General features: G+C 55.0%; 2 protein-coding genes across 4 annotated transcripts in view; one reads left to right on the forward strand and one right to left on the reverse strand.

Moving 5' to 3' along the window:
• The window catches only part of STARD8 (StAR related lipid transfer domain containing 8), a 45696-nt gene extending 37733 nt beyond the window's left edge, over positions 1-7963 (forward strand). For all 3 annotated transcript variants that reach the window (XM_077309202.1, XM_077309201.1, XM_077309203.1), the window contains 6 exons: positions 387-597; positions 1469-1583; positions 1986-2213; positions 3650-3867; positions 4738-4914; positions 5893-7963. In XM_077309202.1, coding sequence (XP_077165317.1) covers positions 387-597; positions 1469-1583; positions 1986-2213; positions 3650-3867; positions 4738-4914; positions 5893-6010 — 1067 coding nt within the window. In that variant the 3' untranslated portion in view covers positions 6011-7963. The remainder of the gene's footprint in view (positions 1-386; positions 598-1468; positions 1584-1985; positions 2214-3649; positions 3868-4737; positions 4915-5892) is intronic.
• A 1741-nt stretch (positions 7964-9704) lies between these two features.
• Positions 9705-17671, reverse strand: part of LOC143822425 (relaxin receptor 1-like) — a 35232-nt gene continuing 27265 nt past the window's right edge. The window contains 3 exon segments of the mRNA XM_077307543.1: positions 9705-9946; positions 11493-11751; positions 11979-12367. Of these exon segments, the coding sequence (XP_077163658.1) occupies positions 9705-9946; positions 11493-11751; positions 11979-12367 (890 nt within the window).

The raw sequence follows: 17671 nt of genomic DNA on the forward strand, positions 1-17671 counted from the left end.
TCGAGGGCAGGTCTGGAGCAGGGCGGGAGGAAGGGTGTCGAGGGCAGGTCTGGAGCAGGGCCGGGAGGAAGGGTGTCGAGGGCAGGTCGGGAGCAGGGCCGGGAGGAAGGGTGTCGAGGGCAGGTCTGGAGCAGGGCGGGAGGAAGGGTGTCGAGGGCAGGTCTGGAGCAGGGCCGGGAGGAAGGGTGTCGAGGGCAGGTCTGGAGCAGGGCGGGAGGAAGGGTGTCGAGGGCAGGTCTGGAGCAGGGCCGGGAGGAAGGGTGTCGAGGGCAGGTCTGGAGCAGGGCGGGAGGAAGGGTGTCGAGGGCAGGTCTGGAGAGGTTTGTGTTGCGAATGAGCCCAGCAGGGCTCGCAGCGTCCAGAGGCTGACATTCTGCCCCCTTCAGTTGTCCCCAAGGAGCAGCGGCTTCAAGCGACGCAGGCGGCCATTGCGCTGATGCCGGACGAGAACCGCGAAGGGCTGCAGACGTTGCTCTACTTCCTCAGCGACATCGCCGCAGCCCAGGAGAACCAGATGACGGCCGGGAACCTCGCCGTGTGCCTGGCGCCCTCACTCTTCCATCTCAACGTCTCCAAGAAAGAGAGCACTTCCCCACGGTGAGGGAACCACCGCAAGCCAGCTTGCTGGGAGCAGCGGTATACAAGTTTATGAATGAATGAATGAATGATCGATCCTCTGGCTACCCAATCTGTTGTGTCCCATCCCCCCCCCCCGAGCTGTAAGTACAAAGGGGAGATTGGGAGCTCAGCCCCACCCCCAAAGCCCTCACACGGAAACACTCAGCTGTCCAGCTGCATGAACGGCGGCCACAGCTGTGCCCTGGGGTTCTTTCTGTCCACCCCATTTGCCCTTGGCATCTTCTGCCTGGCCTCTCTGTACAGCTTCTCTCTGTGGAACAGGACTTTGCCGGCCGGAGCCATCTGAGGCCACGAATTGTATCTGCTGTGTTGATGCTATTTCACACAGGCTTCCTCAGGAGGTGGTGGGTTCTCCTTCCTTGGAAGGTTTTAGGTGGAGGCTGATTCTGTGAACTGAGGCAGATTGTGAGTGAATGGGCAGAATGTCCATGAATGGCTCTCGGGGACCTTCCTTGCAAGCCCAGGGAAGTGCCGGTCGCCACTTTGGGGAATTTCCTCCAGGCCAGACTGACCAGGGGGGCATCATCTGGACATGGAATTGGGGTCACTGTGGATGGGCAGGTAGTTGTGAATTTCCTGCATACGGGGTTGGACTAGATGACCCTGAAAGTAACTTCCAATTCTATGATTCTATGATTTTACACGGTCAGGTTTTGAAGATCGTGCATTTCCCTGAGGGCTTCATTGCCACAGAGGATTCATCCTTTTGCATGCCCCAGGGAGTTTGAGTGGTGCAAGATTCTCTCCCAAAGGAAAGGATCTGCTTTTTGCCTTCCTGACTGTACGTGAGTCCAGTGTTCTCACCCGCCCTTCTTTCTTCATGGGTCAGGATGGTTCAGAAGAGGAGCACCATGGGAAAACCAGACCAGAAGGACCTGAATGAGAACCTGGCTGCCACCCAGGCCCTTTCCCACATGATTTTGGGCTGCAAGAAGCTGTTCCAGGTACGCCTGTGCTTCTCAACAGCAAGGGCAGGTTCCCTCTCTCTGCAGGCAGCTGGCCCATTTCTCTGGCATTTGGCGCAGTGAAAAGACAGTAGAAGGGGGCTTGCCATGAGAAAGCTGCTCTCTGATTGGCAGCCTGCTCCAAGGAGGAGGGTCTTTCCTAGCACATTTCCTGTATGGAATAGATTTAAAACTCGGTACCAGGAAAAGTTGCCTTCCGAGGCCTCTCAAAGCCCAGCAAGTTACCATGATGCAAAATGCCCTGCTGCCTTGCAGGCCACGGGTTCTGAGCAAGGTTTGTTGGGTTCCAGCTGGGGTTTGGGGGAGGGGGAGATACTGGTTATTCTGGGAGGGGGATGGATTTGAGGACAGCCACCCAAGGGTGCCGTGTTTCCTCCCCAGATCCCCCAACCCATGATGCTTCAGATGTGCAACTCCTACATATCAGCTGATGCTCAACCCCCACTCTCCTTATCGGAGCTGATGAGTCAGGACCTGCAAGGGGTGGGCGTGAACACCTCAGCTGAGTTGGAGGCCAGTGCCCAGCGCCTGTTGAAGGAGGCCTCGGAGCGTTTCAAGGGCTGGCTCAGCAGATCTGGGCCCCAAGACACGGAGCTGTCAAGCAGGAAGGTAAGAGGGGGCAGTTGAGGGAGCTCATCCCAGGCCCCTTCAGGCCCAGGGAGGAGAAGAGGCACAGAGAGCCTGCAGACACTTTCCCTGAGAACTCTCCGAGAGAGGCTCTTGCCATGGAGGTTTTTACGAAAGGCACTTTCAGGACCCTCCGCAGCTGTTGGGCTGCAGCTCCTGCTCTGCCCACAGCAAGAAGTTGCACGCAGAATTGCTTGTGCCTCAGATGGGCCACATTCTGTGTCTTTCCTCCTTGTTTCCCCAGGCCAGTTTGGTGTAGTGGTGAAGACCGGCAGCCTCTAATCTAAAGAGCCGGGTTTGATTCCCCACTTCTTCTTCATATGCAGCCAGCTGGGTGACCATGGGCCAGTCCCTGATTTCTCAGAGCTCTCTCAGCCCCCCCCCCCCAATCTCATAGGGTGTCTGTTGTGGGGAGAGGAAGGGACAGTGATTGTAAGCCACTTTGACACTCCTTCAGGTACCCTATATACTCACATATAAGCAGAGTTTTTCAGCACAGTTTTAAGCACTTAAAAGACCTTGGTTCATATGCCGGTAATTGATTAACAGCCTGCCCCAGCCAGCCAATCGCAGCATTGCATCTGCAACCTGAGCTCTTTGCAAGTGAGCTAGTGGCCTCCAGTTAACCTTTGCCTTCTGCAAAGATCTTGAAAGCTTACTCTGGCATCAATGGTTTGACTGAGGGATTCTGATATTTCCCCCCCCTTCTTTTCCTAATCACTTCTTCCAAACTATTCTTTTGGTTTCTGTGGGTGGGGTGTGGTGGGTTTTGGGGGTGCTTTGGGATTTACTGTTTTTTTCAGTATTTCTTCTTTTATCTGAGGGGAAGCATTGTTTGCATTTTCTTCTTGGGGTTGTCTTTCTTTTAAAAGTTGATTTTTACAGTTCTTTCTTTCAATTTTCAGTTTTACAGTTCTTTTTTTCAGTGTTTTGTTCTGGGGGGCACTGTAGCCCCTAGTTTGGTAGCTATTGTACTTGTAGTAGGTTGTCAACTTTGGGTACTATTGTTCTGCTCTGGTTTGCTGGCCTGGGGAGCACTGTTTGGTTCTCCTGCCAGAGCTGTTCTCACAGAGCAGTTCTGTCAGTGCTCTCTCAGGATGTCTGGCATCAAGAGAGGAAGGGAAGGCAATTATAAGCCGCTTTGAGACTCCTTTGGTTAGTGAAAAGCGGGGTACAAAAACCAGCAGCTATTCATCCTCTTGACTTTTCTGTATTTGTTGGGAGGGAGCCTGGATGGAAAAGCCTATGATGATGAAGCTTAGGCCACCCTGTAAATTTACCAGTAGCCTGCTGCATTTCCCACCCTCGGCTTATATGCGAGGCAATACGTTTGCCCAGATTTTGTGGTAAAATTAAGGGCCTCAGCTTATATATGGTACTAAAAAGCAGGGTATAAAACACTCAGCTCTTCTTCTCAGGTGGGCGATGGGCACCCTCTGTGGGTGTGGAAAGTGAGCACGGACATGGAAGCGCCCCCCCAGGCCGTGCTCCAGCGGATCCTTCGGGAGCGGCACCTTTGGGACGAAGACCTGCTGCAGGGGAAGGTGATTGAAGCCCTGGGCCCAAACCTGGAGGTGTATCGCTACCTAACGGACAGCATGGGCCCCCACCCTCGCCGGGAGTTCGTGCTTCTTCGGTGAGAGCCAGAAGCCTGCCAGCCCTCCTGCCACCTGCCCTGGAAGCCTTACCCACCTGGAGCTGGGGCCCTTGCTTATCTTTCCTTCTGCTGAGAGACAGAGACGGTTCTGAGGGAGTCACCTGAATCATTGTGCCCCTTTTCTAATCAGCCAGTTGTGTGTTTTACTGTTTGAGGGTCAACACTCATCCCTGTGTAGCTGAGGAGGGGCAGCTGTCTTCCTCCCCGGCCCCATAATAATACCTGGTAACTGGGCTAAGGAATGAAATGTGATTGTCCCACCATTGCTCTCCTGTGTGGCACCTATTGGATAGTGCCAGCGAGGTCCATTGTGCCAGGAGTCAGGTCTGAACACACTTCTGCCCCCTTGAAAGGTTTTTAGAATAACTTTTGTGATAAGCAAATCTCTCCTCTTCTGAACCAACCTAGGGAACTCTCTCTCTCATAATGAAATTGGTTCATGAAATTGGTGCAAGCGGGATTTCGGGTAGCCGAGGCTTCTCTTTCTTCTGTTCAGTTTGGTCCCTTGCCAGGGCAGGGGCTGGCCAGGGGCTCCTAAGTGGTGGGCAAGCCCTCGGACCCTGTGCAGGCTTCCCTCCCAGGAGGAGACAGTGTGGATGCGATTCTGGTACATGGGACTCTGCTTTCTCATGAGATCCTGCTGTGGTTCTCTGGACTTGCTTTGGCTTGCTTTGGAATGGCTTGTTGAGAAAATGACAAATGTTCTGTCTATTTGGAGCTTCTGGATATAAAGCCATCAGTAGGAAATACTAACATGCATTCAGAGAACGGGAGCCGTAATGTCACCGGCCTCTGTAAAGGCAGAAACCATCCTTTCCCCCAATAAGGTCCTCTTGTGCCCTTTTGCAGGAAGTGGCGCACAGACCTGCCCCGAGGAGTCTGCCTCCTGGTCTCCTTATCCCTGGATCACAAGAAGATGCCGCTGGAAGGCGGGGTTAGGGGAGTGATCCTAACCTCCCAGTACCTAATGGAGCCCTCGGTGATGGGGTGCTCAAAGGTGACTCATATCTGCCGTGCAGATCTCAGGTATGGCTTGAATCCCCACTGGTGTGCAGACTGGTGTCCCAGCCAGGTACCTCTGCTCTGCTGCATCCAGCCATGCTTTCTTGCTTGCTCACCTCCAGTTCTCCCCAACAAGCAATCTGTTGGCTTGGACCAGCTCTAATGCTCTGACTTCTTAGCATCTGATGTGAAATAGGACAGGGTCACACATGCAGTGTTACTGGCACACACAGAGATGACTCGCATTGATAAAACACCTTCTGCATCACATTCAACACCAGTGCTTTTCATAAAGTGTGTGGAATTATGTATGTGCATGTGTCAGCCATTCCACTGGCCACGGTGCTTGAATTGAGTAGGCCAATGAGTGAACATGCATATCTGATTCTGAAATAGGTCATAGGAGGAGGATAAAAAAAATTCACACAATTGGGCCAATGAAAAATGGGGGGATTTTCACTAAGTTTGGAAAAGGTCAGGTTTGCAGAGGAAGATCAAAAAATAATAATGAGACCTTGGAGGTTAGGGGGGACATGATAGGCGCAATGCCTCTGAGATCTTGTGGGGCTACCGTCTGAGGTCACAGTGGCTGTTCTCTGGGTTGCAAGGGAGCCCCTAACACTCTTAATGACAAAGCATGGCCAGGTTCGAGGGGGGGAGAATGAGGGGGACTAAACAGGGTGGTCAAGGGAGGGTGTCAGAGGCTGCAAGCAGGAGAAACAGTACAAGGTAGGCAAGCAGTGGGAGGAAAAGGAGGAGGTGCTTAAGAGAGGGGGAAATGAACCCCCTCCCAGTTGTCATGCCTCCGTCCCCCCTTCTTCCTTTCCCAGCTGCTTTTGAATGCCAGCTCCCCTCATCAATGTTGGCTCCTCCCCCGCAAAGGCTTTCTTCAGCTCTAGCAAAAAGAGAACTAAGAAGCACATGCAGAGTTGTAAAAGTGCAGCTGTAGATGAGCAGGAGCTGGATGTTGGGCCCAGTTAATTTTCTTTCGTGTCTTTGCAGAGGGCGGTCTCCGGAGTGGTACAGCAGGGTCTTTGGCCACCTCTGCGCAATGGAGCTGGTCAGAATACGGAACTCTTTCCCACCGTTCAACCCGAGTTGCCCAGAAACAAAACTCTGAGCCCATCAGACTGCTGCACTGTGTTTTTCCGCACTTGTCTCTGGCCTTTGGTGCTCTGGAGGCAGGATGCCAGAAGAATCCTCTTAGCCTTTGGCCCCCTGGCCCCCTCCCCCTGGATCAGTGCCTTATTTCGACTTGCTTGGTTCCTCTAGCCCTCGGGAGGGGCATAATTCCTGGATGAGCACCAACGGCCATTGGCTGGGTCTGCAATGCCGCTTAGAAGGGACCTGGAAGAGCTGGGGGAGGGGAGGGGAGGGGAGGGGAGGGGGGAGCCCACTGGCCTTGGTCCAGCAGCCACAAGCCCAGGGAAAGAGAAGACCTGTCCGTGGTAGCCAGGACCACAGGATGAGGTCAAACGGAGGTGGTTCTGTGCCAGTGGAGCACATTGAGCAGTGGCCCAGTGCTGGCGCCCCGTTTCTGCCTAGACCTGGGTTAACTGCCACCCCTCAAGGTGGACCTCATTGGGCTAAATGGGACATTGGTCTAACTACAGAAGTGCTGCTTTGAATGACCATTGCTGCTGGACTGTGCTAGGTCCAGCGGTACCACTAATGTAGCACCTGGACATGACCATAGCTCTGGAGGAGGTGTTGGGGAGGGGGGTCGAGCTATCACAGGACATGGGAGTATTGAGGTGATGTCTGAGGGATGGGGAAGCAGGTTGGTTGGTGGCTGCTGTTCTAGTAGGTGGTGGTTGTGTTACTGTGTACGTGTGCGTGTGTGTGATACTGGCCTTGGTATCATTGCAGCACGTAGAAATAAATGTGGGGTGGGGGTGGGGGGAGAGACTGAGCTGACTACCTTTGGGTGTAGAAGCCAGAAACATGTTCAATATTTTATTATCCTCGACTGCTGGCTTAAGATGCCCGGGTGTTTCCAGACTCCGAGCTTAAAAGGGGGCATTTGCTCAGAGGAGCCTCTTGGGCCGTTTGGGAACTTCTGTGCAGGGCCCCAAATCGGGGATGGATGAGGCGCACCAGGCCAAATGCTCCCCCATGTGGGTGCAGGAAGAGGTGGGGCAACTTGCCATGACTAAAACTCCAGCCTGCAGCCCGGCATGAAACCTCCAGTGTGTAAACAGCCTTTGGATGTCTTTCAAAATCAGTACGACATCGTCTTCATGCTGTGCGATTAGGGAGTGACACTAAATTCAGACCCCTCCCACATCTCCTGTTTCTCTGGCTCCTGATACAGAGTTCCACCTGCTGGGAATCTTGACCCTCACCATGCAGGTCTTCACGGACTCCACTTTGGACTTCTGCCTCTTAATCTCTTAGTCGAGGGTCATCACTGCCTTCATCTGAACACTGTTAAAGGACCACAGAATCAGGGAGGCGGGAGGGGCCTTAGAGGCCTTTGATTACAAACCCTTGCCCCATGCAGCATCAACCCAAACTACAGACTACCAGTTAAAGCACAGGCAGTGCTTTGGCCAAAGTGCCCAAAAATTGCACATGAAAAGTCAGCCTGAGGAGAATTTGATGTGGCAGCAAGCAGAAGGGCCGGCCTGCTCTCTGGGGAGAGTCTCCCAGCTGGGACTGGGCTGCTTGTGGGAAGGCAACGGGAGAGGGACGAAACGAATGCGTTGCCCACAGTGAGAACATCCGTTGAGTCGGCTTGTGAGTCACTCCAAGAGAGTCCAACAGATTTCTGGTTGCCCCTTTCTCAGATCGAGGACCGGGTCTTGGTCATTCTTTTGATTTGTGGGGTTGTTTTGAGTTTGTAGGGTCATTTTGTGTTCCTGTTGTCTTTGGGGAACTCATTCTTTTCTAATCAATCTCTATAAATACTGTACAAATGGAATATTAATTTAATATATAACCCAGGTGTGTGAGTGGATGGAAAGAGACGCATTTTGTATTTAAGAATTTTTTTTATCAAACAGTCACCACAGAGTGTCAAAGTCAGAGGTTCCTTTTTCCTCTTTTTGTATAATAAATAAGTACTAATACACTCCCGGCCTGCTCATTAATGGCTGAGGCTCCTGTCAAACTGTGGTCCCAACCCTGAAAAAGACCCCCCCCCCCATTGTGACCCAAAGTGTGGGTTTGTCTCAGACGGGGGGGGGGGCGTTTGGAGGTCCAGACCCAGCCCAGTTGTCGGGGCAGCTGCTGGGTTGGAGCGCTTGGTCCAGTGAGGGTGGGGAGGCCACCCTAGAGCAACTCTGCCAATTTTAGGAAGCCCTGGATTGGCTCTCCTGCCCTCAGGGAGCCAAAAGCCTCAGTCAAAAAGGAGCGCTTCAACAGCTGGCCGGATTCTGCGTCTGATACTCACTTGGCATGGGCCCCTCCTCGGGCAGGCTGTTGCCCAAGGCATGCCCCTCAACTGTGCCCCCAGCCCCATCTCTGATAGGGGTCCTGCTTCAGCTCCCCTTTGAAGACATGTCCCCTCTTTCTTTCTCCCATGGCTCACTCTTCCCGCCTTCCTTCAGCCCTTCATTTTGCCTGACTGTTCTCTGTCTAGGCTTCTCCCCTAGAGAGCTGACTCTACCACGGGTCTAACTGAGAGCAGGGACACCTCAGCCACAAAGCTAGCCCTCCAGGCCTCCCTGCATAAACCACCGCATGGGACTCTCTCAAGGATTAGATGGGCAAAGACCCACGGGTGGGGCCTTGAAAGAAACCGGGCAAATGGCTGGGTCGGAAACACAGAAGGGGCCACCGCCTCATGCTGCGTGCTGCTTTCCCTTGGTGTCTTGGTATCCGGGGGAAAACAGGCTTCGAAGGCTGTCACACGAAGAGCAGCTTCACATTTTATACACTGACATTTCCAGCAGCAAAAGAAATGTGAGTCTCCGGTAACCCCAGTCCACTCAAGAGCACGGATTCAGATGTTTAAGAGCCACACCAGTTATCTGCAAACCAGACATAAATGCTGCATAATATTTAGGGCCAGAGGAGGGGGACTGCTACATATTTCCCACAGCAGCTCTCAGAGGCAAATGGTGTGGAAAGCCAAAGCCTTACCCATGGTTTGCCCCCCCCTGGATCCCCCCCTTAAACCCCCAAAGCTTCTTGGCTGTTTTGCCATCAAAACTAGTTTGGCCTTCGTGAAAATTGCAGATGTATCAACCTATTAAGTTGGCCAAGAAATACCAGGGTATGCAAAAGAAAAACAGACGGCTTTTATCTCATCAGCCTCCACCTGGAATTAGACCAAAGCCAAACCTGCAAATGAATCCCTGCTTCCTAGCTTCATGACGGACCCCCCCCCCCCTTTGTGGTACCTCTTCTGACAGGACAAGATCGTGCCTATTCCAAGGAGATAATTTCTCACAAGTCTTTGATTCATTAATTTATATTTATATTTTTATACCACTGCTCCCAGCAAGCTGGCTCACGGCAGATTACAAATATCACAATTCAATTTACAAAAAAGTACCACAATTCACTAAAGCCCACCATTAATAGCCATCATGCTCCATGTGATGCATTGCTGACCCCATTTGGGCTTCTGTGCTTCCATGGGTGTCTCCAAGCGGCTTCCAATTGCCTTCCCCTCCTCTCCCCACCACAGATACTCCGTGAGGTAGATGGGACTGAGAGAGCTCTGAGAGAACTGTGACTGGCCCAGGGTCACCCCACACATGAGGAGGGTGGGGGGAACCAGGCCCAGTTATCAAAGACTAGAGGCCACTGCTCTCCACAACGGTACCAAGCTGGTTCTCAGACGTCCTGGAGGCAGAACGGGGGTGTCATGGAGACAGTGAGCGGACACTCTCCAAAGTGGACAGGCCACGGCTAGCGTCAGATGCCGCTGGAGGGGCAGATATGAGGGAGAGGCTTGCCCCTTGGGTCTTCAGCAGGGACGGCCTGTTCTTCTGCAGCCAGAGCTTGAGTTTCTCCCGAAAGGAGGCTGTGGTGATTGTGTAGAGGACGGGGTTTAACGCGCTGTTGATGGGCAGGATAAACACCACCACCCAAGAGGTCGCCATGCCTATTGCGGAAGAAGGGGCCGTTAGCGCCTTGCACGGAAATGTCCTCCCCAGCCTGATCATACCTGCCCTCAGCAGATATTTTGTTTGCACTTTATTTATGATGATTATTTCCTGCCTGCCCTCCACGGACGTAGGATGGATGACAACGGAAATAAAATTACAGATATAAAAATTTCAAGTATAAATCGGAATTTAAATTAGGTTTTAAAACATTAAAAGCAGAAGCATTAATACCTAAATTGTGCAGGCTCCCTCAATAATTTGGGAAGGGGAGAGGGGCATAGCCCTCCGACTGCAGTTTAGTTTGGTGGGTCCTGATATCCCTGTCAGCATTTCTAGACATCGTTTCCAGGCCTCAACCAGAGGGAGGCCCGGCAGAACCGCTCTGTCTTGCCGATCCAGTGGGCCCAGTTTAAGGTCATGCAGAGCTCTGATCTCGCTTGGCACAGCGTCCCATCAGGCTGGGGCCAGGACTGGGAAGTCCCTGGCCCTGGTTGAGGCCAGTTTAATCTTCTCGGGGTCAGATTTTGCTCACTAGCTCTTTGGGGGACAAAGTGTTTGTTTCACAAACACACATAATAAAGCAGATGCAAAATGTCATGAGAGGTAATCTTATTTCTGTCTGTCTCCTGTTCTCCCCCTAGCAGTCAAGACATCTAAACCATGCATTTCTGTTATCCTTTGCAAGCGAAGTGATGGACCCTGGGGATTTCATCTTGACTGACCAAAATGTTTCCTGTACTTTTCCTAGGTGACTCCTCAGTCTGGCCTTTCCAGCTTCTGGCAGTTACTACTTGATCAGATAACTCTGCATGCAAATATCTCCATATTCCGGACTGTGTGACCCTTAAAATTAGTACCAGCAGACTGGAGTTTAACTGAATTCCTGTTGTCTCTTGAGTGATGCCTATTTCCATGGTTTGGTATTTGGAGAACTACTTACGGTTCCTTCTCCTATGGGAAAATTTGCCCCTAAGGAGTCCCAGTGCATACGTAGGGGGCATACTGCAGTGAACAGCTGGAAAGCCACGTGCCCAATTGTGATCCCTGTGATCATGGATAGGGTGCATTACAGGGGCGCATTTTGTGTGCCGTTGGTAGTCAAGGCAGCTACCTGGAATGGAACGGAGCCCAGTGTCTAGAGGATGGCACTGTGGAGATATTAGATATATCTGAAGAAGGGATACATGTTTCCAGGAAGGTTCTTCAGACAGTTTGGACTCGGAAATCATGTAGCACACAAACATTAGTGAGTGTATACTTCTCCAGGTTTATATTTATAAAAGCTCTTTGTTTTTTGTCAGCCCTTCTTATGATATGTGTCTTTGGAATTTGTCAGCTCTCCTTTTCATAAGATTGATTTATTACAGCGGCAGCCAAATTGTGGCTCTTCAGATGTCCATGGACTCCAATTCCCATGAGCCCTGGCTATATGGCTATAATTTTGAAATGCTTTTCTGATCTGGGTTTACAATTTTCACAGTGTTGTCCTCTGGGCACAGAGCTCTGTTACAGGCTGTCTTCCCACCTTTCTAAGGAAGCTACCTGGAATGTCCACACTGAGCAAGGAAAGGAGTTTCAGAAGGATGAGGGGAATCCAGCAGAGGGCATTGGTGAGGACTATGAAGAAGAACCTCTTAGCAATCGTCACGTCCATGGAGAAAACGTTACACTCTGCTGTCCTGGCTGCAGTGGCATGGATCGAGCAGAACATGTGCGCGTATGCACAGACGATGCAGATGAAGGCAATGAGGTTCAAACCTGCCGGCCAGCGGTGGGAAGAGAAAAAGAGAGTCCCTTCAGTCTTCAATTTTCTCCCTCACTTCCCCACCTCAAGCGCATAGGTTTATTCTGTGCATCACTTGCCATGATTTTTCTGCCATGTGCTGCTTTTTATCTGGCAAACACATACACTGTGATCTGCCCCTCTGTGAGCCCTCCCCACCCTCCGCCTCTCCAGCCTTGCCCTAGACAACTTAAGAGAGTTGTTCCCACAAAAACCACAAGTTGAACTTCTTAACGGGCCCTTACCTAGGAATATCCCTGTGCGGCCGGGCTTTCTGTCCCACCTGCCTGCAGTGGGAAACATACTCCGTTTGTGCCGTAATCATTCTTAAAAAACAAGAAAGGCACCAACGTCAGACCAAAGCCCAGTAGCCAGATGGCGATCAGGGTGGACCGGGTCCATCTCTTTCCCACTCCGTAGCAGCTGAAAGGGAAGACGATGCACAGGTATTTCTCCATGGTCATGTAGGTGAGGAGCAGGACGGAGACTTCAAGCGACAGGGCAGCCAGGCCCCCCACCAGCTGGCAGGGCAGGCTTTCCATCCAGACGTGGGCATGCTGGTTGTATTCCCCTGAGAACTTGAGGTCAAAAATGCCCAGGAGGAAGAGATAGATGCCTGTCAGACAATCAGCAACTGGCCAGAAACAGAGAGATGGCTGTTAATTTGCCACAGAAAGATCTAGTTTCAATTCACAGACTATCACCTAGAACTGTGTTGACTCACAATGCAAGGGATGTAAAAAGATCCTGTACTTTCCTTCTTGTCGTGGTTCGGTCCTTGGTGGCTTGGGAACCAGACCGAACCCCGCCATCAGAGGCGCCCGCGATCACGGAGGTAGGGCATGGTGATCACAGGCAAGCCGGCAGCTGGGCGCCCCACCCGATCGTTGAGGTGGCAATGGCCGCTAAAGAACCTCAATGTCCCCCTCCACCTTTTGACAAGGGCCCGGAGATGGCCCTTTGTTCCAGGAAAATGGGCCATCGGGAACCCCGGAAAACCTCGCATATGTGCATGAGTCATGATTGTATCAGCATGTTCCCTCCGGAAGTACTGGGTGGGGCAATACAGCCAAAGGAGGTGGGTTTTGTATAAAAGAGAGCTTCCACCTGGAGTTCGGTGGAAGCTCTTACTCCATACCAGCGGACTCCACGTTGCTGAAATAAAGCTTGTTCCTGTTGTATCGTCCACCCGGCCTGGCGTGACGTTTTCTTCAAGGGGCACCCTGTTTTTTCAGTTAGCAAGCGGGTTCCCGACATCGTAAGAGCTTCCCCCCGAACTCCGGGGTCGGCATCGCATCCGAGCGCTTATCGGGACGGATCCAGAGATGGCGTTTTCAAGCAACGAGGCGGTCTCGACCCCCACGAACCCCGGGAACATGGGTTTAATGTCCCCGGGAGATTTCCTCCGAAAATCGGGGGGCCAGGACCAGCTGTCCGGGACCCCGAGACCCTCGGCAGCGGCGGCCAAGGGAAGGCGCCGGGCCATGGGGTTCCCAAGCACGGCGGGGAGCGCGCCGAGGTCTGGGGGGTTGGCCCCAACCTGGGACACCCAGCTGAGGCAGGCGCTTCGCCCGGTAAGACCTGAGGAATCCCTAGAGGACCTGCGGCGGGCCATGGCGGACTTGGCCAGGCGCTTGCAGGCAGCTGAAGCCCGTGAGCAAGCTCGGGCCGGGCCCGGAGGGACTGGTAATACAACGGCGGAGGGGATCGCGTCGAGTGAGGACGCCTCCAGCGACGAGGACGAGCCCGGCACTGGTGAGCGGGCCCCGGACCCCGACCCGGAGCAGTTTTCAGTCCCGAGTAGGCGAGACGGCCAGCGGAGAGGCGAGACAGCAGAGGATCTCGGGGGAGCAGGTGAGCCGACGGGGCGGCGAGAGCCGGACCAACGCAGGAGCGACGTGCAAGGCAGGGAGCGGCACGGCGTCGTTGGGCAAGTTGGTAGCCGGTGGAGCGGAGCAGGACGAGACGGCGGACGCCGAGAATCCCGGATCCGGAGGGGGTCGGACTACTCTCCAAAACGTTTCCCCCCAGAGCTTAAGGCGCGTTTCGACGGGACGCCGGACGACCTCCCGCAGTTCCTCCTCCACGCGCTGACGCATGCCCGGAGATATGGAGACCGGTATGAGGACTCCGAGGACTTGGTCTGGGGGGTGGCCTCGTGTCTCCAGGGCAAGGCGGGTCAGTGGTACCTGGGGTTGGCCGAGCGCGGCGACCCGGCAACTCAGGACCTGCAGGACTTCGTGGTCGCGCTCCGCCGACGATTCCAGGACCCCCAGGCTGAGGACAAGGCAAAGAGTCGGATCAAGGGACTTCGACAGGGTACTAGGGGGGTTATGGACTATATAGACATTTTCCGGAGGGAAGCAGGCAAGGTGTTCTCCTGGAACGAGGAGACCCAAATCGAGTACTTCCGGGAGGGCCTTAACCCGAAGCTCAGGGAATGGGCCGTGATCAAGGGGACGGAAGAAGATCTGTCTACACTGGAGGGGTGGTGTTTCGTGGTCGCCAAGCTGGAAGCCAGCCTGGGTTGGGCCGCCGCACCCCCCCGGGAGGCCAAAGGCGGGTCAGCCGAGGCGCCAAGACCGGGCCCCGACAACTCTCGCCCCAAACGACCCCCGAACCCCGAGCGGGAAAGGAGACGCCGGGAAGGACTGTGCCTGAAATGCGGGGGGTCAGGACATTTCGCAGCAGCGTGCCAACGGCAAGGGGGGGAGGACCGCGGGCTCTCCCAGGGGGGAGGTGCGACACGCCCCCAGCAGGCACGCCGGGCGGAGGACCTCCGCAACGAACCGGGAAGCGTCCAGGCGACGGGAAACGGCCAGGACCTGCTGTAGACGGCGCCGGGCAGCAGGTCCCGCGGTGCGAGGGAAAACCCCTACAGCATGAGGCGCGACCTCCGAACGTGGTAATTTTAGAGCTCCGGAACCCGGAGAACGGACTAAGTTGGGTGGGGGAGGCTCTTTTGGACTCTGGATGCGACCACAGCATGGTCCACCCCCAGATAGCCCGGGCTTTGGGGCTACCGAAGCGCATTCGGAAGGTTCCCCTGGTTTTCGTCCAGATGGACGGCAGCCCGATTCAGGGGGGACCTTTCGGGGAGGAGGTGGGTCCTATCGCCATCCACATAGGGGACCACCAAGAGCTGCGGTGGCTGATCCAGGTCCCCGTAGCGGGATATCGGGCGGTGTTGGGCCTGGATTGGCTGAAGGAACACAACCCCGTGGTGGACTGGCGGGCGGGGACCCTGAAGTTCGACTTGACGGTGGGTGCACGGCATCGGGTCCCCCGCGAGAATTCCAGCCACAAGAGGACGGCGGCGCGTCCCAGGGGAGCGGCGGCGGCGCAGCAGGAGAAACCAGAGCCCGAGGTCCCACCAGAGTACCGAGACCTCGCAGCCGTTTTCAGCGAGCGGGAAGCGGACGAGCTACCCCCACACCGCCGCACGGACTGCGCTATCAACATCCCAGAGGGGGCGGTACTGCCCAAAGGGCGCATCTACAAAATGAGTGAGGGTGAGCTCAAGGACCTCCGGGAGTTTTTGGAAAAAAATCTGGCCCGAGGTTTCATCCGGCCCGCTTCCAGTCCCATGGGAGCTCCAGTCTTGTTCGTCCGGAAAAAGGATGGGTCCCGACGGCTGTGCCAGGACTACCGGGGCCTCAACGCCATCGCAGCGGGGAACGCTTACCCCCTCCCGCTGATCCCGGATTTGCTGGCCCGGCTGGGCAAAGGGACTCTGTTCACTAAGCTGGACCTAAGGGAGGCGTACTACCGGGTACGCATCCGGGAGGGGGATGAGTGGAAAACGGCGTTTAACTGTCAATTGGGACAATTCGAATTTAAAGTGATGCCGTTCGGTTTAAGCGGGGCACCTGGGGTTTTCATGAGTCTAATTAATGAGGTGTTGCAGGACCTTCTGTTTCAGGGGGTGGTTGTTTATTTGGATGACGTCCTGATCTACAGCCAAGATCCCCAAGAGCACGTGACCCTGGTGAGGGAGGTGTTAAAGCGCCTGCTGGCAAACCACCTATACGTGAAGCTGGCTAAGTGCGAATTCCACCGTCCCTCCCTGGACTATTTGGGCTACCGCATCTCAGCCCAGGGCATAGCTATGGACCCCGAGAAGGTGCAGGCGGTGCTGGACTGGGAAAGGCCCCGCACCCGGAAACAGCTACAAAGCTTCCTGGGGTTTGCTAATTTTTTTAGAGGCTTCATCCCCAGATACTCCTCCGTAGTGGCTCCCCTCACGGACTTGCTAGGTACCAAGGGGAGAGGTCCTCGCGCCACGCGGCCCAGCGCAGCGCTCGGCTGGAATGAGAAATCGGAGGCAGCGTTCCTGGCCCTCAAGCAAGCTTTCGCGTCTGAGCCCACGCTACTGCACGTCGACCCAACCCAGCCGATGGTGGTACAAGTCGACGCCAGCGACGCAGCAGCCGGGGCGGTTCTCCTGCAGCGAGACCAGGCGGGACAGCTGAGGCCGGCGGCCTACCTCTCACGAAAATTCGCCGAAACGGAGCGGAACTGGTCTACCTGGGAGAAGGAGGCGTTTGCGATTAAGTTCGCCCTCACCGAATGGCGGCATTGGCTGGAGGAAACAGAGGAGCCGTTCGAGGTCTGGACAGATCACAAGAATCTGGAGGCGCTCCGGCAACCGCGATCCCTGAACGCCAAGCAGATGAGGTGGGCGGAGTTCTTTTCGCGGTACAATTTCAAGCTGGGTCACATCCCCGGCAAAGAGAATTTCCTCGCGGACGCCCTCTCCCGGCTGCCGCATCATGGGGAGGGGTACGCTCCCTGCACCAGGTCTGTGTTCGGTGAGGAGCAGCTGGGACGGGGGGTCGTCACTAGGCGTCGGGCCCGGGGGGAATGGGAGCCCGACCCGGCGACCGCCCCGCTCCGAGACCGCCTAGTGGCAGCCTACGGGACAGACGAGGAGCTGGCTGAGCTCCGGGACTCTTTGATTTTGGACTCCGGTCTCTGGCGGAGGGGGGAGGCTGTCTACGTCCCGGAAGGGCTACGACGGGAAGCCCTCAGCCTCTGCCACGATGCTAAGACCGCCGGGCACTTCGGTTTCGTAAAATCCTGGAAGTTGGCCCGGCGGCGGTTTTGGTGGCCCAGTCTGCGGCGGGACACAAAAGCTTACGTCAGTGGTTGTCCTGTCTGCCTGACCTGCAAGCCGGGGGTTGGCAAGCCGAAAGGGCTGCTGCACCCGCTCGAGGTCCCGACCCGGCCGTGGTCAGTGATCTCCATGGACTTTATAACAGACTTGCCTCCCAGCAAGGGGAAAACGGTGATCTGGGTGGTGGTAGATCTATTTTCCAAACAGGCCCACTTCATTCCTTGCGCCAGTGTCCCCAGTGCTTCACAGTTGGCTCGGATGTTCCTGGATCACGTGTTCCGACTGCACGGGCTGCCGGACAAGGTGATTTCCGATCGGGGCTCACAATTCGTGTCCCGGTTTTGGCAAGCTTTCCTGCGCCTGTTAGACATCGAGCAAGGGCTGAGCTCCGCTTACCACCCCCAGACGGACGGGCAGACCGAGCGGGTTAATCAAGTACTGGAGCAGTACTTGCGGTGTTTCGGTTCCTATCATCAAGACACCTGGGTGCCCCTGCTCCCCCTGGCCGAGTTCGCGTACAACAACGCAGACCACAGCAGCACGGAGATGTCGCCTTTTGCCGTCGTCTACGGGACAGACCTGAGACACTTCCCGGAGCTTGGAGAGGTCCCCGCCCGGGAATCGGCCGACCTTCGCGAGTGGGGGAAGCGTGCCGGGAGCTGCTGGAAGTCGCTGCAGGAGCAGCTCCACAAAGTCAAGGCAGCGCAGAAAGAGGACGCCGACCGGAAGAGACGACCAGCTGAGGAGATCCGACCGGGGGATCGAGTTTACCTTTCCACCCGGAACCTCCGGTTGAATTTGCCCAGCAAGAAGCTAGGCCCT

This window comes from Paroedura picta, chromosome 13 (genome assembly GCF_049243985.1).
Source record: "Paroedura picta isolate Pp20150507F chromosome 13, Ppicta_v3.0, whole genome shotgun sequence".
Taxonomy (NCBI): domain Eukaryota; kingdom Metazoa; phylum Chordata; class Lepidosauria; order Squamata; family Gekkonidae; genus Paroedura; species Paroedura picta.